Source organism: Natator depressus, chromosome 24 (genome assembly GCF_965152275.1).
Source record: "Natator depressus isolate rNatDep1 chromosome 24, rNatDep2.hap1, whole genome shotgun sequence".
Taxonomy (NCBI): Eukaryota; Metazoa; Chordata; order Testudines; family Cheloniidae; genus Natator; species Natator depressus.
In genome coordinates, this window is record NC_134257.1 from 579,724 (window position 1) to 604,650 (window position 24,927).

At 61.4% G+C, this 24,927-nt stretch overlaps 1 protein-coding gene across 1 annotated transcript; it reads left to right on the forward strand.

Moving 5' to 3' along the window:
* Nucleotides 1-16,010: 16,010 nt before the first annotated feature.
* On the forward strand, nucleotides 16,011-24,428 carry MUC1 (mucin 1, cell surface associated). The gene is made up of 6 exons (XM_074938993.1): nucleotides 16,011-17,579; nucleotides 18,094-18,167; nucleotides 19,189-19,334; nucleotides 19,835-19,959; nucleotides 20,081-20,227; nucleotides 24,220-24,428. The coding sequence occupies exons 1-6, from the start codon at nucleotides 16,011-16,013 to the stop codon at nucleotides 24,280-24,282; spliced, it is 2,124 nt and encodes a 707-aa protein (XP_074795094.1). The 3' UTR covers nucleotides 24,283-24,428.
* The last annotated feature ends 499 nt before the right edge of the window (nucleotides 24,429-24,927 follow it).

Genomic DNA, 24,927 nt, shown 5'->3' on the forward strand with positions numbered 1-24,927 from the left:
CTGTGCCAGACCCGGGCTGCTCCCTGCGCCCCTTCCTGGCTCCGGCCACCTGCCTGGGCCGGGTCCTGCCTCCTTCCCCTCCAAACGCTGCAGCACGAGTGCGAGGAGCGCCCAACAATGGAAATGCCAAGTCGCCTGAGTTCACTGAGGCATGGAGAGTCCCCTCTTAAAAGGGCAATGCACTCCCACTGGCCTGGGGCTGAGCAGACCCACTGGGGACAGCCTGGCCTCCCAGCCTGGCAGTGAGTCCTGACTGTGCCTGCGGGCTGCTCCCCGGGGCTCTGCTCAGGTCAGCTTTCAACAGTGCAAGCCAGGGGGCTTCCAGCCCTTGTCCTGGGTGGGGTGGGGGCAGTCCTTCCCCATCATGCCCTGGTGCAAGCAACTGGGGTACAGTGAGCTGGTTATGCCCCCACTCCACACCCCCAATGCACAGGAGATGGGGCTCAGGGCCTGCTGCCTGCTGGAGGCACTCAGTGCCACCTCCTAGTCACCAGGGGCTGCCATGTCCCTGTCCGGTCTAGGCGGCAGGGTGCACAGGTGGGTGTCACCTGTACTCGAGAAGCGGGGGGGTTGTCACCATTTCGAGCTCCTGCCAAACCACACTGATGGGGGGATGGAGCGGCTCATCGCCACCTGTAGTCAAGGTTGTCTGATGCTTTCTGTGATAAGACTATTTTCAATTGTTTGTAACTTTACCAAACTTAGGCTGTTTTGGCTGAAATTTCCCAGGCTGAGCATCTGCTTTAGGCTGAATTTTTCTGGAAATTTTCAGCAGAAACAGTTCAGTCATTTCTGAGAAAGAGGTTATGGGAAAATACATCACCCATGTTTCAAATTTCTTATAACTGCTTCAGTGAGAAGCTCTAGCGCCCCCATGCTTTGGTGCAGGGACTTGTCATTTGGTCTTTGTGTCAGGGAGGGGCCTTTTTCTGTCCCCATGAAAGTTGGCCCAAATCTGCCCATCTGACAATATGCACACGTTTAGTGAAGGCTCATCAGAGGCTGGGAGCTACATTCTCCAGACATTCCACCTGCACTGAGTGTGCTCCACGCCCCATGCCCCAGCTCCTACATGGCAACTGGCCTGAGCATGCCCCGGCCCCAGGCTGCTAGGTCAGAACCGGACTTTCTCTGCAATTGCTCCTTCCAAACCCCAGAGCCACAGAGTACCACAACCGAGGGCAGAGAGACTGTCTCTCCTGTGCTCTCTGTGCCCTTCCCCCACCCGCACGAGCACTCAGGCAGCATGGAGAAGAGGAGACAGACATGGAGCCCTGTTGTGAGATAAGTGTCTGCAAACAGGAGACAACACTCACCTGCAGAACCTGGCATGGAAGCAAGGATTCCTGAGGCTCAGGCTTGGTGTCCACTAGAGCTTACTTCGATATGGCTTATGGTGCTCAGGGCTGTGAATAATCACCCCCTGCATGATGTAAATTACACCAATCTAAGTGCCAGTGTGGATGTGCTATGTCGGTGTGAGAGCTGCTCCCGCCGCCCACAGAGGTGGATTTATTATGCCAATGGGAGAGCTCTCTCCTGTCAGCATAGAGCGTCTTCTCCAGACACCCTGCAGTGGCACCACCGTAGCACTTCTAGTGTAGACGAGCGCTAAGTGTTCCTCTCCTGTCAGCAAACACCTGTGAAACCCACTGGCAAACTATGTGTCTCATCCCCCTCTGATGGTGTGTCTTCACACAGAATGACAACCTACTACTGCTACAAGTTACCTCTCTTAGCTCTGTGCTGTCGATCGAAAGGTTCCAGCCCTGATGGCGATTTGTATGTGGGTCAGTGTGATGCCACAGGATGGAATTTCTATTTTTTCAGTTGCCTTTTTGAAAAACCTGGGAAACTGCATTAAAAACCCCTACGTTACAAGACCAGTGAGGCTGCAAAGGCATGCACTAGGAAATGCCTGAATGAACTCTGCCCATGCAAACTTAATTTGGCCCCCTTGTGTGTATGCATTATGATTAGACTTGGTAGAATTAGATTTTTATTTTTCTAATAATTTGAATGTGTAATAGCAATGTTTATCTCTAAGCATCCCCCTCTTCCAGTTTTTAATCAATGTAAATGTTCACACTTGCACAAGGTTATGGGTTTTAAGTATTTTTTTTTTCAGTTTAAATTTTGACAGTTGTGGGGAAGCCAGACAATAATTGTTTAATGACAACAGACCTTGAGATTCAAAAAGTTAAAGCTTTATACCCATTAAAACACAAATGGTCAACATCACATGTCAAAATATACAAAGTAAATATCCTTAAATCAACCAGCATTTTTCGTAATTTGCCTAGTTGTAAATTCCACTCATTACCGAGGGAAATAGTTGTCATTGGTTGCGTGTGTACTATGACATAGATGTTTACCAACATTTACCGATTTTAAAAAACCTATTCCTTCCAAGCCTAATTATTGGACGGTTTTTAACTAAACAATCACATAGTAGTTTTTGCACAACACACGAGCCAGCCCTGGGTCGCACTGTGTGTATTTCAATGTCAATACATGCTTCCAAGCTGCCCCTCCCTCACAGGTGGATCCTTCTGGTAAGAAGCACAAACACACTCATGTTTTGCAAGGGTTGGTGTTGACTTGAGCTTGACTGAGGTGGGCGTGGAGTCGGGCTCAGTGGCTTAAGGGCTTTTGGGAAGCCACTCCAAGGGCAAGGAGGAGTCACACCGCTCCCCCCGTGGGTGAAGAACAGCTCATGTGACTTGTTGAAAGCATGTTCCTAGAACACACAGGGCCCAATCCTGCCAGGCATTGCCCCAGCACCTGCTGATCTTGGAGGGCTCAGCGCTGGGCAGGGTGGAGGCACAGGGTGCCTAAACCCAGCCAAGCAGCTTGGGCTGGCAAGCTGGAAGCCAGCTTCTGTTCCCGAAGGTTTGAGAAATCCAGGTGCATCCCATCTTATTGCAGGTCTCTCTGTTATAGTAACCGGGAGACTGAAGTCTCCTCTGACCCCCAGGAGAGTGGGGTGGCTCCAGGCCCAAGGCAGGGTCCATTCTTAGGAAGTGAGAGAAAACAGCAGGCTAGCTGGAGAAAAACTGCAACATGTAGATCTGAGACTAGGCCCACTGGTGCGTGCTAGTGTGCAGAGATGGGCTAGCCCCACAAGAGGGCACTGTGGAGCTGCCAGTGGGCAGTGCTGGGGGCTGGGCCCACCAGAGGGCGCTGTGGAGCTGCCAGGGGCAGTGTTGAGGGCTGGGCCCACCAGAGGGCGCTGTGGAGCTGCCAATGGGCAGTGCTGGGGGCTGGGCCCACCAGAGGGCGCTGTGGAGCTGCTAGGGGCAGTGTTGGGCACTGGGCCCACCAGAGGGCGCTAGGGACCTGCCAGTGGGCAGTGCTGGGGGCTGGGCCCACCAGAGGGCGCTGTGGAGTTGCCAGGGGCAGTGCTGAGGGCTGGGCCCACTACAGGGTGCTAGGGAGCTGCCAGTGCATAGTGTTGAGGGCTGGGCCCACCAGAGGGCGCTGTGGAGCTGCCAATGGGCAGTGCTGGGGGCTGGGCCCACCAGAGGGCGCTGTGGAGCTGCTAGGGGCAGTGTTGGGCACTGGGCCCACCAGAGGGCGCTAGGGACCTGCCAGTGGGCAGTGCTGGGGGCTGGGCCCACCAGAGGGCGCTGTGGAGCTGCCAGGGGCACTGTTGAGGCTGGGCCCACCAGAGGGCGCTGTGGAGCTGCCAGGGGCAGTGCTGGGGGCTGGGCCCACCAGAGGGCGCTGTGGAGCTGCCAGGGGCAGTGTTGAGGGCTGGGCCCACCAGAGGGCGCTGTGGAGCTGCCAGGGGCAGTGTTGAGGGCTGGGCCCACCAGACGGCGCTGTGGAGCTGCCAGTGGGCAGTGCTGGGGGCTGGGCCCACCAGAGGGCGCTGTGGAGCTGCCAGTGGGCAGTGCTGGGGGCTGGGCCCACCAGACGGCGCTGTGGAGCTGCCAGGGGCAGTGCTGGGGGCTGGGCCCACCAGAGGGCGCTGTGGAGCTGCCAGGGGCAGTGTTGAGGGCTGGGCCCACCAGACGGCGCTGTGGAGCTGCCAGTGGGCAGTGCTGGGGGCTGGGCCCACCAGAGGGCGCTGTGGAGCTGCCAGGGGCAGTGTTGAGGGCGCAGTGTTGAGGGCCGGGCCCACCAGAGGGCGCTGTGGAGCTGCCAGGGGCAGTGCTGGGGGCTGGGCCCACCAGAGGGCGCTAGGGAGCTGCCAGTGGCCCGGCTGGAGGTTTGCAGTTGATGGCAGGCACATGAAATTCGCAGACACAAAACACCATTTTTAAGAGGCGTCTGTGCCCTGGTTCCTGCCTGGCTCCCTGCGGAGCGTCTCCTCAGCAAGACTGGATCCCATAAGCGCATCACCCTGCCCTCTGCTCCCTACACTGGCCTGCCAAAGAACAGAGCCAAGTTCAAGGTCTCTGGGTCAAGGCGCCTCCTGGCCCGGTCCCAGGGTATCTAAATGATTAGGGTGAGACTTTCCGGGGGCGGGAGTAGAGACTCACACATCTGCCTAATACCAGGTATTTACAGCTTCCGATGCAGCATCTGGTGCTGCCCTGTCAAAGAGAGACACTGACGGACCTCAGGTCTGACCCAGTCTGACTGTTCCCAAACACAATCCCCCCGCCCTGGGGAGAGACGTAGAGAGAAAATGAACCACACGGGACACCTGTTAATCAGTTGCAGGGTCGTAGCAGTGCTGGTCCCAGCAGTTGAGGTGGGTGAGGGAATAGCTTTCCCTAGACCAGTGTCTGGGTGGTGGAAGGTACCAGCTTTCAAGCAGGCATTGGTCCAATACCAGATGTTACCCCACCCACCCTGTCTCTCTCCGATGTTAGTCATGGTGTTCGGTGCACAACTGGAAGGAGTTGAGCTAGAGCAGAGAGCGGGGTGAGAACGTATCTCATTCCTTTTTGAACCCAGTTCCAATTTTGGCCTTCACAACATCCCCTGGCAATTAGTTCCACAGGTGGACTGTGTGTCGTGTGAAGAAATGCTTTCTCAGATTTGTTTTAAACTTGTTGCCTATTAATTTCATTGGGTGACCCCTGGTTCTTGTGTTACATGAAGGGGTAAATAACTTTTCCTTATTTGCTTTTTCCACACCACTCAAGATTTATAGCCCTCTGTCATAGCCCCCCCTTAGTCGGCTCCTTTCCAAGCTAAACCTGTCCCAGGTTTAATCTCTCCTCCTACGGAAGCTGTTCCAGCCCCCTGACGGTTTTTGTTGCCCTTCTCTGCCCCTTTGCCAAGGCTAATACATCTTTCAGAGATGGAGCGACCAGCCCTGCAGGCCGTGTTCAGGTGGGGGATACCAGGGGTTTACATCGTGCCATTATGGTATTTACTGTCTCAGGGTATGTCTACACTATGGAATAAGGTCGAATTTATAGAAGTCGGTTTTTTAGAAATCGGTTTTATATATTCGAGTGTGTGTGTCCCCACAGAAGTGCATTAAGTGCATTAACTCGGCGGAGTGCTTCCACAGTACCGAGGCTAGAGTAGACTTCCAGAGCATTGCACTGTGGGTAGCTATCCCACAGTTCCCGCAGTCTCCGCTGCCCATTGGAATTCTGGGTTGAGATCCCAATGCCTGATGGGGCTGAAACATTGTCGCGGGTGGTTCTGGGTACATATCGTCAGTCCCCCCTTCCCTCCCTCCCTCCCTCCCTCCGTGAAAGCAAGGGCAGACAATCGTTTCGCGCCTTTTTTCCTGAGTTACCTGTGCGGATGCCATACCACCGCAAGCATGGAGCCCGCTCAGATAACCGTCACCGTATGTCTCCTGGGTGCTGGCAGACGCGGTACGGCATTGCTACACAGTAGCAGCAACCCATTGCCTTCTGGCAGCAGATGGTACAATACGACTGGTAGCCGTCCTCGTCATGTCCGAGGTACTCCTGGTCGCCTGTGTGAGGTCGATCAGGAGCGCCTGGGCAGACATGGGCGCAGGGACTAAATTTTTAGTGACTTGACCAGGTCATTCTCTTAAGTCCGGCAGTCAGTCCTATTGAACCGTCTTATGGTGAGCAGGCAGGCAGTATGTCCTTCTGCACCGTCTGCTGCCAGCCAAAGATGTAAAAGATAGATGGAGTGGATCAAAACAAGAAATAGACCAGATTTGTTTTGTACTCATTTGCCTCCTCCCCTGTCTAGGGGACTCATTCCTCTAGGTCACACTGCAGTCACTCACAGAGAAGGTGCAGCGAGGTAAATCTAGCCATGTATCAATCAGAGGCCAGGCTAACCTCCTTGTTCCAATAAGAACAATAACTTAGGTGCACCATTTCTTATTGGAACCCTCCGTGAAGTCCTGCCTGAACTACTCCTTGATGTAAAGCCACCCCCTTTGTGGATTTTAGCTCCCTGAAGCCAACCCTGTAAGCCGTGTCGTCAGTCGCCCCTCCCTCCGTCAGAGCAACGGCAGACAATCATTCCGCGCCTTTTTTCTGTGCGGACGCCATACCAAGGCAAGCATGGAGTCCGCTCAGCTCACTTTGGCAATTAGGAGCACATTAAACACCACACGCATTATCCAGCAGTATATGCAGCACCAGAACCTGGCAAAGCGCTACCGGGCGAGGAGGCGACGTCAGCGCGGTCACGTGAGTGATCAGGACATGGACACAGATTTCTCTGAAAGCATGGGCCCTGCCAATGCATGCATAATGGTGCTAATGGGGCAGGTTCATGCTGTGGAACGCCGATTCTGGGCTCGGGAAACAAGTACAGACTGGTGGGACCGCATAGGGTTGCAGGTCTGGGACGATTCCCAGTGGCTGCGAAACTTTCGCATGCGTAAGGGCACTTTCATGGAACTTTGTGACTTGCTTTCCCCTGCCCTGAAGTGCATGAATACCAAGATGAGAGCAGCCCTCACAGTTGAGAAGCGAGTGGCGATAGCCCTGTGGAAGCTTGCAACGCCAGACAGCTACCGGTCAGTCGGGAATCAATTTGGAGTGGGCAAATCTACTGTGGGGGCTGCTGTGATGCAAGTAGCCCACGCAATCAAAGATCTGCTGATATCAAGGGTAGTGACCCTGGGAAATGTGCAGGTCATAGTGGATGGCTTTGCTGCAATGGGATTCCCTAACTGTGGTGGGGCCATAGACGGAACCCATATCCCTATCTTGGCACCGGAGCACCAAGCCGGCGAGTACATAAACCGCAAGGGGTACTTTTCAATAGTGCTGCAAGCACTGGTGGATCACAAGGGACGTTTCACCAACATCAACGTGGGATGGCCGGGAAAGGTACATGACGCTCGCATCTTCAGGAACTCTGGTCTGTTTCAAAAGCTGCAAGCAGGGACTTTATTCCCAGACCAGAAAATAACTGTTGGTGATGTTGAAATGCCTATATGTATCCTTGGGGACCCAGCCTACCCCTTAATGCCATGGCTCATGAAGCCGTACACAGGCAGCCTGGACAGTAGTCAGGAGCTGTTCAACTACAGGCTGAGCCAGTGCAGAATGGTGGTAGAATGTGCATTTGGACGTTTAAAAGCGTGCTGGCGCAGTTTACTGACTCGCTTAGACCTCAGCGAAACCAATATTCCCACTGTTATTACTGCTTGCTGTGCGCTCCACAATAGCTGTGAGAGTAAGGGGGAGACGTTTATGGCTGGGTGGGAGGTTGAGGCAAATCGCCTGGCTGCTGGTTACGCGCAGCCAGACACCAGGGCGGTTAGAAGAGCACAGGAGGGCGCGGTACGCATCAGAGAGGCTTTGAAAACCAGTTTCATGACTGGCCAGGCTACGGTGTGAAAGTTCTGTTTGTTTCTCCTTGATGAAACCCCCCGCCCCTTGGTTCGCTCTACTTCCCTGTAAGCTAACCACCCTCCCCTCCTCCCTTTGATCACCGCTTGCAGAGGCAATAAAGTCATTGTTGCTTCACATTCATGCATTCTTTATTCATTCATCACACAAATAGGGGGATGACTACCAAGGTAGCCCAGGAGGGGTGGTGGAGGAGGGAAGGAAAATGCCACACAGCACTTTAAAAGTTTACAACTTTAAAATTTATTGAATGACAGCCTTCTTTTTTTTGGGCAATCCTCTGTGGTGGAGTGGCTGGTTGGCCGGAGGCCCCCCCACTGCGTTCTTGGGCGTCTGGGTGTGGAGGCTATGGAACTTGGGGAGGAGGGCGGTTGGTTACACAGGGGCTGTAGTGGCAGTCTGTGCTCCAGCTGCCTTTGCTGCAGCTCAACCATACACTGGAGCATACTGGTTTGGTCCTCCAGCAGCCTCAGCATTGAATCCTGCCTCCTCTCATCACGCTGCCGCCACATTCGAGCTTCAGCCCTGTCTTCAGCCCGCCACTTACTCTCTTCAGCCCGCCACCTCTCCTCCTGGTCATTTTGTGCTTTCCTGCACTCTGACATTATTTGCCTCCACGCATTCGTCTGTGCTCTGTCAGTGTGGGAGGACAGCATGAGCTCGGAGAACATTTCATCTCGAGTGTGTTTTTTTTTCTTTCTAATCTTCACTAGCCTCTGGGAAGGAGAAGATGCAGCTGGTGGAGAAAAGAAAAGGGACAGCGGTATTTAAAAAGACACATTTTATAAAACACTGGCTACACTCTTTCAGGGTAAACCTTGCTGTTAACATTACATACATAGCACATGTGCTGTCGTTACAAGGTCGCATTTTGCCTCCCCCCACCGCGTGGCTACCCCCTCAACCCTCCCCCCTCCCTGTGGCTAACAGCGGGGAACATTTCTGTTCAGCCGCAGGCAAACAGCCCAGCAGGAATGGGCTCCTCTGAGTGTCCCCTGAAGAAAAGCACCCTATTTCAACCAGTGACCATGGATTATATCTCACTCTCCTGAGGATAACACATGAACGGATGTTGCTTGAACGCCAGCAAACGTACACTGCAATGCTTTGTTGTACAATGATTCCCGAGTACGTGTTACTGGCCTGGAGTGGTAAAGTGTCCTACCATGAAGGACGCAATAAGTCTGCCCTCCCCAGAAACCTTTTGCAAAGGCTTTGGGAGTATATCCAGGAGAGCCGCGAATGCCAGGGCAAAGTAATCCTTTCACATGCTTGCTTTTAAACCATGTATAGTATTTTAAAAGGTACACTCACCGGAGGTCCCTTCTCCGCCTGTTGGGTCCAGGAGGCAGCCTTGGGTGGGTTCAGGGGGTACCGGCTCCAGGTCCAGGGTGAGAAACAGTTCCTGGCTGTCGGGAAAACCGGTTTCTCCGCTTGCTTGCTGTGAGCTATCTACAACCTCGTCATCATCATCATCTTCTTCGTCCCCAAAACCTGCTTCCATATTGCCTCCATCTCCATTGAAGGAGTCAAACAACACAGCTGGGGTAGTGGTGGCTGAACCCCCTAAAATGGCATGCAGCTCATCATAGAAGCGGCATGTTTGGGGCTCTGACCCGGAGTGGCCGTTCGCCTCTCTGGTTTTCTGGTAGGCTTGCCTCAGCTCCTTCAGTTTCACGCGGCACTGCTTTGGGTCCCTGTTATGGCCTCTGTCCTTCATGCCCTGGGAGATTTTGACAAAGGTTTTGGCATTTTGAAAACTGGAACGGAGTTCTGATAGCACGGATTCCTCTCCCCATACAGCGATCAGATCCCGTACCTCCCGTTCGGTCCATGCTGGAGCTCTTTTGCGATTCTGGGACTCCATCATGGTCACCTCTGCTGATGAGCTCTGCATGGTCACCTGCAGCTTGCCACGCTGGCCAAACAGGAAATGAGATTCTAAAGTTTGCGGTTCTTTTCCTGTCTACCTGGCCAGTGCATCTGAGTTGAGAGTGCTGTCCAGAGCGGTCAAAATGGAGCACTCTGGGATAGCTCCCGGAGGCCAATACCGTCGAATTGTGTCCACAGTACCCCAAATTCGACCCGGCAAGGCCGATTTAAGCGCTAATCCACTTGTCAGGGGTGGAGTAAGGAAATCGATTTTAAGAGCCCTTTAAGTCGAAATAAAGGGCTTCATCGTGTGGACGGGTGCAGGTTTACATCGATTTAATGCTGCTAAATTCGACCTAAAGTCCTAGTGTAGACCAGGGCTCATTGTCTATCCCCTTCCCTAGCAGGGCCTAGCACCGTGTCCTCTACTTAGCCAGCCGCTGCACACTGAGCATGTTTCCAGAGAACCAGGCACGATGACGCGGCTGGTGCTCAGCGAGGGGCCGGGCCCCGAACTGTCCTGTCCTGGGGACCCTCGCTCAGGCTCAGACTCAAACTCACCTGCACTTCAGAGACCCCAGCGCAGCTTCAGGCGCCTCCTCCGAGCGGCCAGGGGAGCTGCTGCGAACACAGACATGCCCAGCAGGAGGCAGCGTCGCTCGAGCAATGAGCTGCCCTCACCGCCCAACAGGGGCCACAGGGATGTGGGAAGGGCTGGGGCAGGAGGGGAGGAGCCCACCGGATCCCCCACCCCACACTTTACAACGTTACACTGTGGGGGGGACATGGCCAGGGCCGGGGGGTGCAGAGGGCCCGGGGCAGATAGACACGGCCAGGGCGGGGGGTGTAGAAGGCATGGGGGAGATAGGGAGAGGCACCAGTCTTGGCCCTCCCCTTGCACTCTGTGTCCATCCCCTGCCCGTCTGACCCCCCCTTGCCCCAGTTCCTGGAATGAGGCAGCGAGAAGGGGGGGTTGGTTACAAAGGAGCTCACCCCTCCCTCTGCAGGCCTGGGAACCGCTGCCCCATTGGAGAGATCCCATCTTCCCCCCACCCCACCCCCAGCACATGTCAGTCACCCAGTGCACGGGGCACGGATCATTTTTGCCCCACGGCAGGGGACTGGGACCGTCGATAGTTGCTCCCGCCCAGCCAGCTGCTCAGCGATCTGGGCAGGTTGCTCAGGGCCTTGTAGCTCAGGGGCGAGGGCAGCACCCAAGGGAAGTTGCTTTCCCCCGATCTGCCGGCCACACCCTTGGCTTGTGCCCTGGCTCAGCACCCCGGTGCCTGCCAATGGCTCATGAGGGGCAGTGCTCATGGTCCGTCGTGTCCTTGGATCATCTGAATCTGCATAATCTCTTCCCTCATTCGCTTTTATTACTGCGCCCCCCTGCCAGCTCAGTCAGCTGGCGTCTGAGTTTCCTTTTTCTCCCAGGCTAAGGGGCTTTGGGCAGTTTGCTGCGTAGGTCCTGCACCTGCTGGACTATCTGAGTTTGCAGGCCAAGGACACAGGAGGCTTCCAGCGCTGCTACTTCAAACACACTGCGGGGCCTCCGTTCTTATCGGACCAGCTGGTGCAGCCTCGCAGCAGGGCTCATTCTGCACCCGCCTAGGGAACCAGGTTTCCGTGTGAAGCCTGGGCACTCGCTCACCTTGTATGTCGGGGGTCACACCATGCTCAGCACCTGCCTTTGTGCACCTAGCATGAGACCCAGGCAGACCCTGCTTCTGCCTCGTCTCCGCCAGAGTCCTGGCCGCCCCAGCTGCAGGCGGGCCTGGATTTTGCAGCTCTCTACAGGGGTGACGTGCTTCCGGCACTGCTGCGTTTCTTGCGTGAGCTGCTCTTGCCCCGTGGGCTCAGCATGGTGTGGTGGTGGCCTCCACATTTCTTGCAGACCCGTGGCCTCTGATTAGCCTGGCAGCAGGTCTGTCGCCCTGGGCTGCCACCTCCCTTTGGGAAGCGCTGGCCCTGCAAATCTCTGCTGGCCATTGGTCTCCACTCAGCCCCGCTGGAAGCTCTTCAAACCCAGCTGCCCTGGTGTCATTCCGCAGCGAAGCCCCCCTGCCCCGGATGTCTTTGCCCAGTTTCCTGAACAGCCCCAGCCTTGCCCTGCTCCTGCCGGACGCTCCCCACATTGTGAGTGCAGTACTCGGTCCCAGCCCGCCCCAGTCCAGCACAGAGACCTCGCACCGCAGCGCTGGGCTCGTCAGGTGCCTGCTGCAGGGCCCGGCCAGAGCCTGAGCTCCTGGGGTCTCCCTGGGCCTGCCCCTCCTGCTCCTGATCCCTGCAGCTGATTCCCATGGTCGCCTCGCCTCTTGGATCCCTGATGTGGCAGTGGGACACGGCTGGGCAGGATGCCCAGCTCCGGCGGCTGGCCCCAGGCCTGGGACTCCCGTATGGAGACAGCCCCCTCTCCGATCATGTCCCCCTGCCCTGCCCCGGCATGGCGTCAGCAGCCCTGGCCTGCTCATGACATGCCTGGGTGAAGCTGTTTTTCCCTTTTTCCTTGTTTCTGTTGGGTAAGCCCTGCTCTCGCTCCCGCCCTGTTAGCAAACACGAGCTCCATGTCACCGACTCTTCTGGCAGCATCCGGGGGGCTGGAAGTCTGGGCGGCCATGGCTGGCGCTGTGGTCCCGCAAGGGCGCTGGGCAGAGGACCGTGTTCCCCAGTTCCTGGTGCTGCAGACCAGACCCCACTCCCTGCCCAGGCACTGAGAACTCCAGCGACACACAAGGCCAAGCCCCCCATGGACTCAGTGCAGGTGGGGCAGGGACTCTGGGGCTCAACACAGAACTCACTGCTGCCACTGGGCTCCCCTTCCCCAGGGCACCCTCGGCTTGGGCCTGGGTCACTGACTCAGATGCAAGGGGCATGATAGCAGGTCGTGGGCAGAAGCAGGGAGGGGGCAGAGGCCCTAGTGCCAGCAGAGGGAGAGACACGGTCACTCCAGTCCCAGAACCATGGCAGGTGGGAGACTGGGGTGGGGAGGGACAGGGGGCACTGGTGCCCAGCAGAGCGAGGGCTGCTGGCACCCGGCAGGGTGGGCGCCCACCTGGGCATGCCCTGGGGCTTACACCATGTGCATTCTGCACGGGTGAATCTGGGGCAGATGAGGGGAGCCCCTGGCCAGACAATAGCTGGTGCCTGGAATGATTAATCCCACACCGGGCGTGAGCTGGGGAGGGGACCAGGCGGCCAGCCAAGCAGCACCAAGGCCCCAAGGTATCTGAGCCAAGGGGCTGCAGGGACCCTCCCCTCACCCCCATCTCCGGGCCTCGTTCCCCTCACACCCCCTCTGGAGCTGTGATACAAGGCGAGGACTGTGCTCAGATGGGACGGGGGAATCAGATCCCCACGTTCCTCCAGCCTGGGGCTTCTGCCCCATTCTCCACCCGGGGGGGCCTCTCCCCAGCCCCAGTTCGGGGCCCTCCCCTGGCCCTCACCGAGCCCCTGTGCTGGGGACAATCTGGGGATTTGTTCTGTGACCTTTCCACACCCATCTCCCATCTAGGGAGGGCGGGTGAGGTAGGGCTGGGGGTAGGTTTTGGGGGCATGGCCCCAGGGCTGGGGGTGCCCTGGAGGGCAGGGCCCCAAGACCAGCACAGACCTGGGTGACACGGAGCAAGCTCCTGGGAGTGTCCGCAGCCCGCTGGGTGAGGCCACACCTGCTCGCAGGTGCTGCTATAAAGCTCCAGCCCCAGAGCTGCTGCCAGTTCCTGATTCCTGGACTGTCGAGAGCCCTGCGGGCTAACGGGAGGCGCAGCCCCACCGGGTGAGGCAGAGAGAGACAGAGCCCGGTGCTGGGACACCTGGGGCCAAGCCCCGACCCCACCAGCCGCCATGAAGCCCAGAAGCCTGAGCACAGATGCCCTGCGGCTGGGTCTAGTCCTGCTGCTGCTGGCCACAGGTGAGCCTTTGCTGGGGGCTGTCGGGCCTGAGTGGCACTTGGAGCCAGATCGGACCCACCCTGGGGTCTGGGCTGCTCAGATGGGGGTTGGGGGCAGTCGTGGAGTGGGGACGGCGGAGGACCCAGGGCAGGTTTCTGTCCGTTCCCTAGCAGGATCCGTGGGGTGGGGCCATGGCTCAGCAGGTGGAGCAGCCCCAGGGCCCAGCTCTGTTCCGCCGCCTTGATCCGCTGATCTGCCCCTCAACGGGAGACAATGGGCAAGTGGGGCCTGATCGTCCCAGATGCTGCAGTGACCCAGAGAACAATGGGCAGCACCCAGTGTTCTTGGGGTCCCCTCTGCCCAGCTCCCCCACAAGGGCCCAGTGTTACTGGGGTCCCCTCTGCCCAGCCCCCCCCAGGGCCCAGTGTTCCTAGGGTGCCCTCTGCGCAGCCCCACCCAGGTCTCTGTGTTCATGGGGTCCCCTCTCCCCTGGGGTGGGTGCTCTGGGGAGCCCCTTCTCCTCCCCCGGGCCCCTTTCTGACGGTGCCCAGGAACTCCCGGGTTGGGACCCAGGAGGGCGTTGGCCGACAGCCATTGGCCGACACTCCCCAGGGGCTGACGCAGGTGTGTCTGGACTGTGTCGGTCTGGCTGAGCCCAGTGGTAACGGCCCAGGACCAGTCAGGGAAGCCCAGCAGGGAACGTCCGGTCCAGGACCCCCGGGGGCAGCATGTGGATCCCTTCCTGCGAGTGCAGGGAGCCCACGCCCCGAGTGACCTGCCAGGAGGCCGGGACACGGCGCCCCAAGAGAAGGGGGGATGTTAGCCCCAGGCTGGTGCTGGCTGCAGGACAGGCCCCAGCTGCGGGCTCAGGCCGAGGGCGTCTTTATCAGTCCCAGGACTGCGTGGCCCATGGGCCGCCTGTGAGCGGGGCAGCGCTGCCCACTGGCCGGCCGGGCTCTCGGCATCGGGGTGGGCTGCTGTGTCAGCGGCAGGAATTGCTCAGCGGGACGCTGCAGCGGGGCGCTGTGAGGCCCAGGAAGGATGGGGTCAGAGCCTCAGCGCTCCAGGGCTGGAGCCCCGGCCGCTCTCACTGCCTGGGGGCACAGGTGTGGAGCTAGGGCTGCTGGGGGCTACCGCACCCCCTGGCTTGAAGTGGTTTGCATCATACACAGGGTTAAACTTTGGTTCAATGGCTCTCAGCTCCCCCACTGTACAAATTGTTCCAGCAGCCCTGCCTTGGGGCGTGCCAGCAGGCAGAGGAGAGGCCAGGAGGGGCAGGGAGGGCCCTGCCCCTGGGGCTCAGCCCCATCCATCTGTGAAAAGGAGGGAGGCAGAGCCCAGCCCAGCCAGCCCCATGGCTCGCTCCACACAGGGCACACAGGCGTGGGGAGCTCTCCGGGGACCCCGCAGGGCTTGCCTCTACGGGGGACATCGGGCAGCTCCAGATGGGACCCCAGGGGCTCCCAACACCCGGCTCCACGCACCGAGTCCGGCCTCCAGACACAGGGCTTGGGGAAGGTGCCTGATCCGCAGCGGGGCTGAGCTGTACTGGAGCCCAGGGGTCGCTGGGCGGGGCCCACATCAGACCCCACATCGGGGTGTTGGAGCCCCGGCAGCGCAGCCCCTCTCCGAGTTTGGGGGGGGGGGGACTCTCGATGTGTCAGGCTGCGGCCCCAGGCGCTACAGTCGCTCCCATCCATCCAGCATGGGGATCATCAGCATGGCCCCGGGACCTGTCCCTACAGGCCACCCCTGGCTCCTGCAGGACCCCCAGGCGACAGTGATGTGCCCCCTCCTTGTCCGACCCCTGCCTAGGAGCCGCTTCATCCCCTCAGGGTCACCGGCTGCCCCCCTTGTCCCTGTGACCGGCCAGGCCTTGGCTGAGCCATGGGAGCTTTCGGCCTCGCTAGGACCTTGTGGCAGTGAGTTCCCCAGGCTCATCACGTGCTGTGTAAAATAACTGCCCCTGACTCCTGGGCGCCTGATGCCCCAGCTGCCCCGTCCAGGGATTTCTGCTCCTCGCCTGCACCTCACGTTTTGTTCTGTTTTCTCCTGAACTGAATGGACCAATTCTCTCCTAGGCGCAGCACAGGGCACCAGCACCCCCCCCACCACTGGCAGCACCGACAGGACCACCCCGCCCCCCACCCGCACGACCACCCCTCACTCCAGCAACCCAACCACCCCGCCCCCCACCCACACAACCACCCCTCACTCCAGCAACCTGACCACCCCGCCCCCCACCCGCACGACCACCCCTCACTCCAGCAACCCGACCACCCCGCCCCCCACCCGCACGACCACCCCTCACTCCAGCAACCTGACCACCCCGCCCCCCACCCGCACGACCACCCCTCACTCCAGCAGCCTGACCACCCCGCCCCCCACCCACACAACCACCCCTCACTCCAGCAACCCGACCACCCCGCCCCCCACCCGCACGACCACCCCTCACTCCAGCAACCCAACCACCCCGCCCCCCACCCGCATGACCACACCGCCCCCCACCAGCACGACCACCCCTCACTCCAGCAACCTGACCACCCCATCCCCCGGGAACACGACTATCCCGTCCCCCAGCAACCCGACCACCCTGTCCCCCGGGAACACGACCATCTCGTCCCCCGGGAACATGACCACCCTGTCCCCCGGGAATAGGACCATCTCGTCCCCCGGGAACACGACCACCCCGTCCCCCGGCAACACGACCACCCTGTCCCCCAGCAACACTACCACCCTGTCCCCTGGGAATACGACCATCTCATCCCCTGGGAACATGACCACCCCACCCTCCAGTAACATGACCACCCCGTCCACCGGCAACACGACCACCCTGTCCCCTGGGAACACGACCACCCTGTCCCCCGGGAATACGACCATCTCGTCCCCCGGGAACACGACCACCCTGTCCCCCGGGAATACGACCATCTCGTCCCCCGGGAACACGACCACCCCGTCCCCCGGGAACACGACCACCCCGTCCCCTGGCAACACGACCACCCCGTCCCCTGGCAACACGACCACCTCGTCCCCCGGGAACACGACCACCCTGTCCCCCGGGAATACGACCATCTCATCCCGTGGGAACACGACCACCCTGTCCCCCGGGAATACGACCATCTCGTCCCCCGGGAACACGACCACCCCGTCCCCCGGGAATACGACCACCTCGTCCCCCGGGAACACGACCACCCTGTCCCCCGGGAATATGACCATCTCGTCCCCCGGGAACACGACCACCCCGTCCCCCGGCAACACGACCACCCCGTCCCCTGGCAACACTACCACCCTGTCCCCTGGGAATACGACCATCTCGTCCCCCGAGAACACGACCACCCTGTCCCCTGGGAATACGACCATCTCATCCCGTGGGAACACGACCACCCTGTCCCCCGGGAACACGACCACCCTGTCCCCTGGGAATACGACCATCTCGTCCCCCGGGAACACGACCACCCTGTCCCCCGGGAATACGACCATCTCGTCCCCCGGGAACACGACCACCCTGTCCCCCGGGAATACGACCATCTCGTCCCCCGGGAACACGACCACCCTGTCCCCCGGGAATACGACCATCTCGTCCCCTGGGAACACGACCACCCCGTCCCCTGGCAACATGACCACCTCGTCCCCCGGGAATACGACCATCTCATCCCCTGGGAACATGACCACCCTGTCCCCTGGCAACACGACCACCCCGTCCCCCGGCAACACGACCACCCTGTCCCCCGGGAATATGACCATCTCGTCCCCCGGGAACACGACCACCCCGTCCCCCGGCAACACGACCACCCCGTCCCCTGGCAACACTACCACCCTGTCCCCTGGGAATACGACCATCTCATCCCCTGGGAACACGACCACCTCGTCCCCCGGGAACACGACCACCCCATCCCCCGGCAACACGACCACCCCGTCCCCCGGCACCTCCATAACAACCCCAGCCCCGATCCATTTATTTCTCGCCTTCCGCATTGTGAACTGGAACTTCAACAACTCCCTTCTCGACCCCAGCACCAGTTACTACCAGGAGTTATATTCCAAAATCCAGATCATGGTGAGCACAGCAGCCCCTCCCTCCCCTCCCGGCACCCTGCCCCGGCCTGCCAGCTGGGGGTGGCTGCCAGCCCCAGGCTGGGGGCTTCGCGGGGAGCTCCATCGACCTGCCGTGCAATGAGCCTTCGGGCCTCTGGTGGCTGCTGCCGTTCGGGCTCCACACGCAGAGACCCCATGGCGCAGGGAGGGGAGACACCCCCACCCCACCCCCAGGCCCAGCCCTGGGCACCAGGCCCCTCAGCCCCAGAGTCTCCTGTCCTGGAGCAGTGAAGGGAGAGACCCTCAGTCCTGTCTGGGGAGCCCCCCCCGGGACCCTGCCCTCGGCTCTGGGCCCCTCTGCCCCTCTCCAGCCAGCTGTGGGGAGACCCCCCGTGCCCCTGCACCCCAGCGAAGAGCACAGAGAAGAACAAGGAAGGTTGGCAGGGGCCGGGGCAGATCTGCCAAGCTGGGTGCTCCCTGCCTCCCCGAGCTGGCTGGGTGCTGGCGGTGACCCTGTTCCCCTCTGTCTGTGACAGTACATCAAGATCTATGGCTGCCCAGGGTGCCGGAATGGGCAGAATTACCTGGGATTGACTGATCTGCGTTTCAGGTACAGTGTGTGCCATGGGGCTGCCCCAGCTGTGGGCAGGGGAGGGGGCAGCCTGCTGCCTCCTGGGCTGGGGTGGGGGAGAAAGGTGAGGAGAGAGAGGCTAAATCTGTGAGCGTGTGACCCTGGGGGTGCCATGTCTGAGCAGCCCAGAGCTTTGGCTGCCTGAGGCCGTGCTGGGCAGGTGTGCTGCCCTGGGGAGGGGGCTGGGGCAGGGGCAGATGGGGGCATAAGGAGGGACGGTTCAAGGGGGTTGTGGGTGGGGCAGCTGGTGCAGGGCCCAGTGGGTAGTATGGGGAAATTGGTGCAGGGCTAGGTGGCAGGTGGGGAGCAGACGGATGGTGTGGGGAGGCCAGTGCAGGGGCAGGTGGGAATGGGGGAAGTTGGTGCGGGGGCAGGTGGGAATGGGGGAGCTGGTGCAGGGGCAGGTGGGAATAGGGGAGGTTGGTGCGGGGGCAGGTGGGAATGGGGGAGCTGGTGCAGGGGCAGGTGGGAATAGGGGAGGTTGGTGCGGGGGCAGGTGGGAATGGGGGAGGTTGGGGCAGGGGCAGGTGGGAATGGGGGAGGCCAGTGCAGGGGCAGGTGGGAATGGGGGAGCCAGAGCAGGGGCAGGTGGGAAAAGGGGAGCTGGTGCAGGGGCAGGTGGGAATGGGGGAGGTTGGAGCGGGGGCAGGTGGGAATGGAGGAAGCGGGGCAGGGGCAGGTGGGAATGGGGGAGCCAGGGCAGGTGGGAATGGGGGAGCCGGAGCAGGGGCAGGTGGGAATAGGGGAGGTTGGTGCGGGGGCAGGTGGGAATGGAGGAAGCGGGGCAGGGGCAGGTGGGAATAGGGGAGGTTGGTGCAGGGGCAGGTGGGAATAGGGGAGGTTGGAGCGGGGGCAGGTGGGAATGGAGGAAGCGGGGCAGGGGCAGGTGGGAATGGGGGAGCCGGAGCAGGGGCAGGTGGGAATGGGGGAGCTGGTGCAGGGGCGCGGGAAGGGCCGGGGCCAGCCCCAGTTAACGCCCCCTCTCCGGCACGCTCGGCAGCCAGGGCTCGGTGGTGACAGAGTCCGTCCTGCTGTACCGAGTGAGCGACGACAGCAGCATCAGCGCCGCCGACATTGAGCGGCAGCTGAGACAAAGGCTGGACAGCAATAACAGCATTGATGGGCTCCAGCTGGACAGTATCCGCGGTGAGCAGGCTCCAGCCGGGCCCCACAGTGTGCCCACAGCCACGTGTCCGGGGGTCCCTGTCCTGGGGGGCTCAGCCCATGGTTGAGGGGGGCTGGTGTCCTTGGCCCTTGTGCAGAGCTCTGTGGAGACCGGGCTGCCCTCGGGGGCTCCTCCAGCTCCCAGCAGAGCCCCCTGGCTGGGCTGCTTTGGGGCGTGTCTGTGGAGGGTGCCTGCCCTGCCAGCCCAGCCCAGCCCAGCCTGTATCTGTCCCAGGGAGGGAGCGGGGGCTTCTGGGCCCCCTGGCAGCGCGCCCATTCAGAGCCGTCCTCGCTGACCCTGGGGCTGGGCCCCCGGCCATCAACTCAGCCTCTTCCCAGCACCCCTGGGCCAGCCCCTTTCCCACAGCCCCTTTCCCTGGCTCTTCTGCCTGGCCAGCTGCATCCCCTGGCTTGGGCCCCTCTACGGGATCCCTCCCCTCCGGGTCCTCCCCAGCCCCTGACTGCTCCTACTTGTGTTTCAGCCAACTCTGGCAGCTCTCCCCCGGCCACCTCGGCGCCAGCACCCCTGGTGCCCGGCTGGGGCATCGCCCTGCTAGTCCTGGTCTGCATTGGGCTGGTGCTGAGCATTCTCCTCTTCATCCTGCTGGTGAGTGCCCCCCGCTGCCCATCCCTCCGGCCTCAGGCCCCTCCAGCCTCTCTCCTTCGCCCTGCCTGTCCCCTCCATCCCCTCTGCGCCCCCGCTCACCAGCCTCCTCTCGCCCCTCTAGATTGTCTGCTCGTGCTGCAGGAGGAACCGCGGGAAGCTGGATATGTTCAGCTCGCAGGCCTCGTACCAGCCCATGAGCGAGTACCCCACCTACCACACCCACGGGCGCTTCAGCGCCCCCGGCAAGAAGCAGAACCCCTACAGTGACGTAAGCAGCGGGGCCTGGTCCTGCCCTGGGGTGCCCCCTCGCCCAGCGTGTGCCCCAATGCCTGTCCCCGTACACTGCCTGGGTGCACCCCTGGACGCCAGCCCCCAGTACATGGCAGCCCTGCCAGGCACACACTGGGGGTGGATGTCCCCCCATTGCTCACTGAGGGGGGGTTTTGGGGGGAAAAGGGTGTTGGTGAGCTCATCCCAGAAAATTTCACCAGACAGAAGAACACAAACCCGGAGGTGTGGGGGGGCTAGTGCATGATGGTGGCACGGTGCTTCCCATGGTCCTAACTGTGTCCCACCCAATGCACCCCCCAGGACAGAGCTGGCGGGGGGGAGGGCAAAGGGGATCCCAGAGCCAGGAATATAAGCACGGGGCCCTGCTGCACTATACAGCTGTCACGGAGTCCCTGGGCGATGCTCTGGACCTGCTCCCCACGAAGCCAGGCAGGACTCTGGGGGCAGTCGCCTTTCTGGGAGCAGCCTGTCTGCAGGACACACAGCTCACCCGGCTTCCACCTTCCTGGGTCTGACCTCGGAGCCTTCAGCCTCCTCTGCCCCTCCGTGCGCTTCCCACAGCGAGTCCGCCCAGGCAGGGTCCTGGGGAAGCCAGAGGGTCCTGCCCCCCAACTCCGCAGTGAGCCGTGACTCTCAGCCAGCCAGTAAAACAGAGGTTTATTAGACGACAGGAACATGGTCTAACACAGAGCTTGTAGGTACAGAGAACCGGACCCCTCAGCCGGGTCCATTTTGGGGGGCAGTGAGCCAGACAACCACGTCTGCACTTCACTCCATGTCCTAGCCAGCCTCCAAACTGAAACTCTCTCCAGCCCCTCCTCCTCTGGGCTTTGTCCCTTTCCCAGGCCAGGAGGTCACCGGATTCCTTTGTTCTCCAACCCTTTAGCTCTCACCTTGCAGGGGAGAAGGGCCCAGGCCATCAGTTGCCAGGAAACAGGGTGTCGGCCATTGTCTGTGTCCAGACCCCTGCACACACCTGCCCTCTAGGGCCCTGCAATGATCACACCCCCTTACCCCACCACCTAGATACTTAAGAACTGCCTAGGGGAAACTGAGGCACCCCCACACTATTCAGAGGAAACATTAAGAACAGTCCCACTTCATCACAACAGCTTGTTGGGGGGGGGGATGTGCTGGGGTGATGCAATGTGGGGGGGTGTTCCTGGGGTAGAGAGGGGGTTATGGGGTGTTATCCTGTGGGATTATAGGGCATGGTCTTGGTTTGGTTATGGGGTGTGGTTCCTGGGGGGTGATGCAACGGGGGGGTGTCTGGGGGATTATAGAGCGAGGTCCTGGGGGGTAGTCCTGTGGTGGGGGGCTGCATGTTCCTGGGGGGGCAGGGGATGGGTCTGACCAGAGCCCGGGGAAGTGTTGTTCTCCCCAGTCAGGTGACTGCAGCCCAGGTCCCATGGGGCAGCCTCTGACCTTGACCCCGGCCCCCCTCGCCGAGTTAATCACTAACAGGGCAGCTCCTGGCTGATGTGAAACCAGCAGCTAATGGCTCTGCCCGCCCCGCCCCCACGGCTCTGCCCGGGTCTCTGGGGGCCGCCAGTCCTGTACCTGCCATGGCCTGTCCTGTCCTGGGCAGCACCAGCGTCCCCTGGCCCTGCCTGCCCTGGGACCAGGGCTCGGATGGTCCGTACCCCCCGCCCCATCGCTCTCCATTCCCATGGGGGCTCAGCGCGGCTCCAGCGGGACCCTCAGCAGGGCTGTTTGGGGAGAGAAAGAAGGAGCCACCGGCTCCTCCGCCTCAGCCTGGGAAGAGCGTTAGGTGTGGCTGGGGGCGAGTAACCCCTGACCAGCCCCCGGCCCCGCTGGCTTCTCCGGCCCCGGCAGGTCCTGCGCCAGACAGGGCGTTTGCTGAACGCTGGGCCCTAGTTCGGCAGCAATTCACTCCGGGCCGGTCTCTGGTCAGATGAGACGGTCACCATGGGCCGGCCGGCCTGGGACGGTCCAACCTGGACTCTGTGACTCCTGCTGCTGTCTGTGGGGGACGAGCCCCCTGCCTTGCTCCAGAGGGGCGGGGGTCTGGAGTGGGGCTGGGATCAGAGGGTGCAACAGTGGGTGGGGGGAGGGAGTGAGAGGCGGGTCAGAGGGTGGCTTTGGTAGTGGGGGTAGGGGCAGGGTGAGGTGATGGAGTGGAGGTGGGGTGGTGGGGCAGGGAGGGAGGGGAGTGGGGTCAGAGGATGGCACTGTGGGTAGGGGGGATGGAGTGGGGGTGAGGTTGAGGGTGGGGTAGTGGGATGGGGTGAGGTCGCAGAGCGAGGTGGTGGGGCAGGGAGGGAGGGGGGTGGGGTCGCAGAGTGAGATGGTGGGGCAGGCAGGGAGGGGGAGGGGGTCGCAGAGCGAGGTGGTGGGGCAGGGAGGGAAGGGGGTGGGGTCGCAGAGCGAGGTGGTGGGGCAGGGAGGGAGGGGGAGGGGGTCGCAGAGCGAGGTGGTGGGGCAGGCAGGGAGGGGGGTGGAGGTGGGTCGATGCCTGGCTCTGAGACAAGGCTCTCTACAAATGGCCCCCTTGGCAGCGCTGGCTGGGCCCCTTGCCCGGGGTGGCCTGGCTGGGCTCTGCCCCCTGCACCGTGCCCATGGATGCCAGGCGGCCCCGCTCCTGCCCCGGGACGGGGGGTTAGTGTCGCTCTCACGCCCCTGCTGACCGGTGGGAGGGCAGCCGAGGCCCCTGCTGAGCCCGGGGTGGCAGGTGCCCTCGGGGAGGGCGGCTGGGCGGGAGCAGGCGGAGTCTGGACGTGGGGCTCTGGTTTTGCCTCCCCGTGGAGCCCCGGCAGCCCTTAGCGGGTGGCTGGTGCCTCCTCGGCTCCACGTTTCTCTCCCTGTGACTGAACAGCCTCCCCTGCCCCCTCGCCCTGCTCCCCCGGCGCCGGCCCGGCACAGCTGCCTGGTGCCATGGCGTGCCGGGGCTGCCAGGAGCTCTGCCAGGGCTCAGTGACGGGGAGCCGAGGCCGGTGCAGGGGTGGAGGACTTGGGTGGGCACTATCGGCGTGAGGGGCCAGCACCAAGAGCCTGCAGCCCCTCTGCAGGGGGTGGGGGGGTGCGTCTGCGGGGGGCCCCGCCAGCTGAGCCGCCTGGGCTGGGCTGGGAGCTGGCGTGAGCCGGCGCTCGGGCGAGTGGGCAGCTGGGGGCTCGTCAGTCCCTGTTGTCACCGGCTCTGCATTTGGCACGGCAGAGAAGCCAGAGGGGGGTGGGCCCTGGGGAGGTTCCTGGGGGGCTGGGCCCTCAAGCCGCCCCAGTGGGTGTTTGTGTCCCTGTTCCTCGCTGGGCTGGCTCCAGCTCCTCTGCTCCGCAGCCCGTGGCTCAGGCTGTTCAAACACCCGGCCTGAGTAAATATTTACCGCTGCGGCCGGCTAGAGACAAAAGAGCCAAGTCATGGGAAGCTGGGGCGGGACAGGCGGGCGCGTAGCCAGCTCCTAGGCACCTTGGAGGGGCTGGTGTTGCCTGGAGGGTGTGCCCCCTCAGCCCGGACCCCTGGCCCGCTGGCAGGGCAGGCCTGTGCAGGTCTGGGGTGGGGGGCAGTGAGGGGCAGAGCTGGGCGCGTGACAAGAGCCATATTTACAGTAGACACCGGGCTGTTTGTGGTGCTGTTGGCAGGAGTCCAGGGCTTGCTCCAGCGGCGCCAGGTGCTCTGAACATTAACCCCGTGAAGCAGCCACAGCCCTGCGGGGCTCTGGGGTGGGGTCACCTTCCCCAGCCCCATCACGTGCCCCCCATGCTGCCGTGGGGCGGCGGAGCTGGCGCGGTCCCGGGGGTCTCTCCCTGCTGCCAGGGACGGGGTGGCCGGGATCGAACGGGACTGGGGTCTGTTCGCCACGGCTCGGCCCAGTGAGCCCCTCCCCAGCCCCAGAGCCCCGGTTTCCATGCCGACAGGGGTACGTGGTGGTTGCCTGGTTGGGGGTCCTGTTGCCAGGTAACGGTGGATTGGCCCAGCCTGGCTCTAACCCCATCCCCTCTGCTTCCTCCCAGATCGCCGCCGGCAACGGCACCAACGCCTTCTACGCCAACCCTGCCACGTCACAGAATCTCTAGGGGGCCACCCCGAGGACCGGCGGGAGCAGAGCTCCCAGCATGGCCGCGTGCTTCCTGCAGCTGGACTCCAGGGTGCCGGGCAGGGCGACTGCACTGTGGGGGAGAGGGTTGGATTCACAGTGGGCCAGGGTGGGGAGGGGGTGACGGCCCCCTCCACCCTGCAACCCCCAGCCCTGTGGGAGGGGGAGCTGCTCCAGCTCTGATTGGGCCATGTGGGGTGAGCACTAATGGGGCAAATTCCTAATGGGGGAGGGTAAAGGGGCTGCCCCATATATCCCCCGCCAACCAGCCTGGGCAGTGCAGGGAATATGACAGGGACTCCCCAGGGGAGCCCCCCCATACTGCCCCGAGCTGCGTATGGGCTGTTCCCCTGCCCCACTGCGCTGGGGGGCCCTCTCTGGCCCAGCTCTCGCCTGTTCCCAGGAGGTGGGAGCGAGCATCCGAACACATGAAGAAACTGGATGAACAATGCGACGGAGGAACCCTCCCCTACTCCCCCCAGCTCCAAGCACCTCCTGCCCCCAATCACTTGCCAAATGCCATATCCGGCCACAAGGCCCCCAGTGTACTGGTTCCAGGGGTCACGTTGGCCTGCACCACTGGCCTGGGGCTGTTTTTGTACCTGTGATCTGTAACCACGTCGCC

What these genes read in the sequence shown, in the direction of transcription:
- MUC1 (XM_074938993.1), top strand. Translation starts at nt 16,011, where the DNA reads ATGACCACACCGCCCCCCACCAGCACGACCACCCCTCACTCCAGCAAC. An exon ending in CCAGCTGGACAGTATCCGCG is followed by an intron (nt 19,335 to 19,834) that starts GTGAGCAGGCTC and finishes CTTGTGTTTCAG; the next exon opens with CCAACTCTGGCAGCTCTCCC. An exon ending in TTCTCCTCTTCATCCTGCTG is followed by an intron (nt 19,960 to 20,080) that starts GTGAGTGCCCCC and finishes TCGCCCCTCTAG; the next exon opens with ATTGTCTGCTCGTGCTGCAG.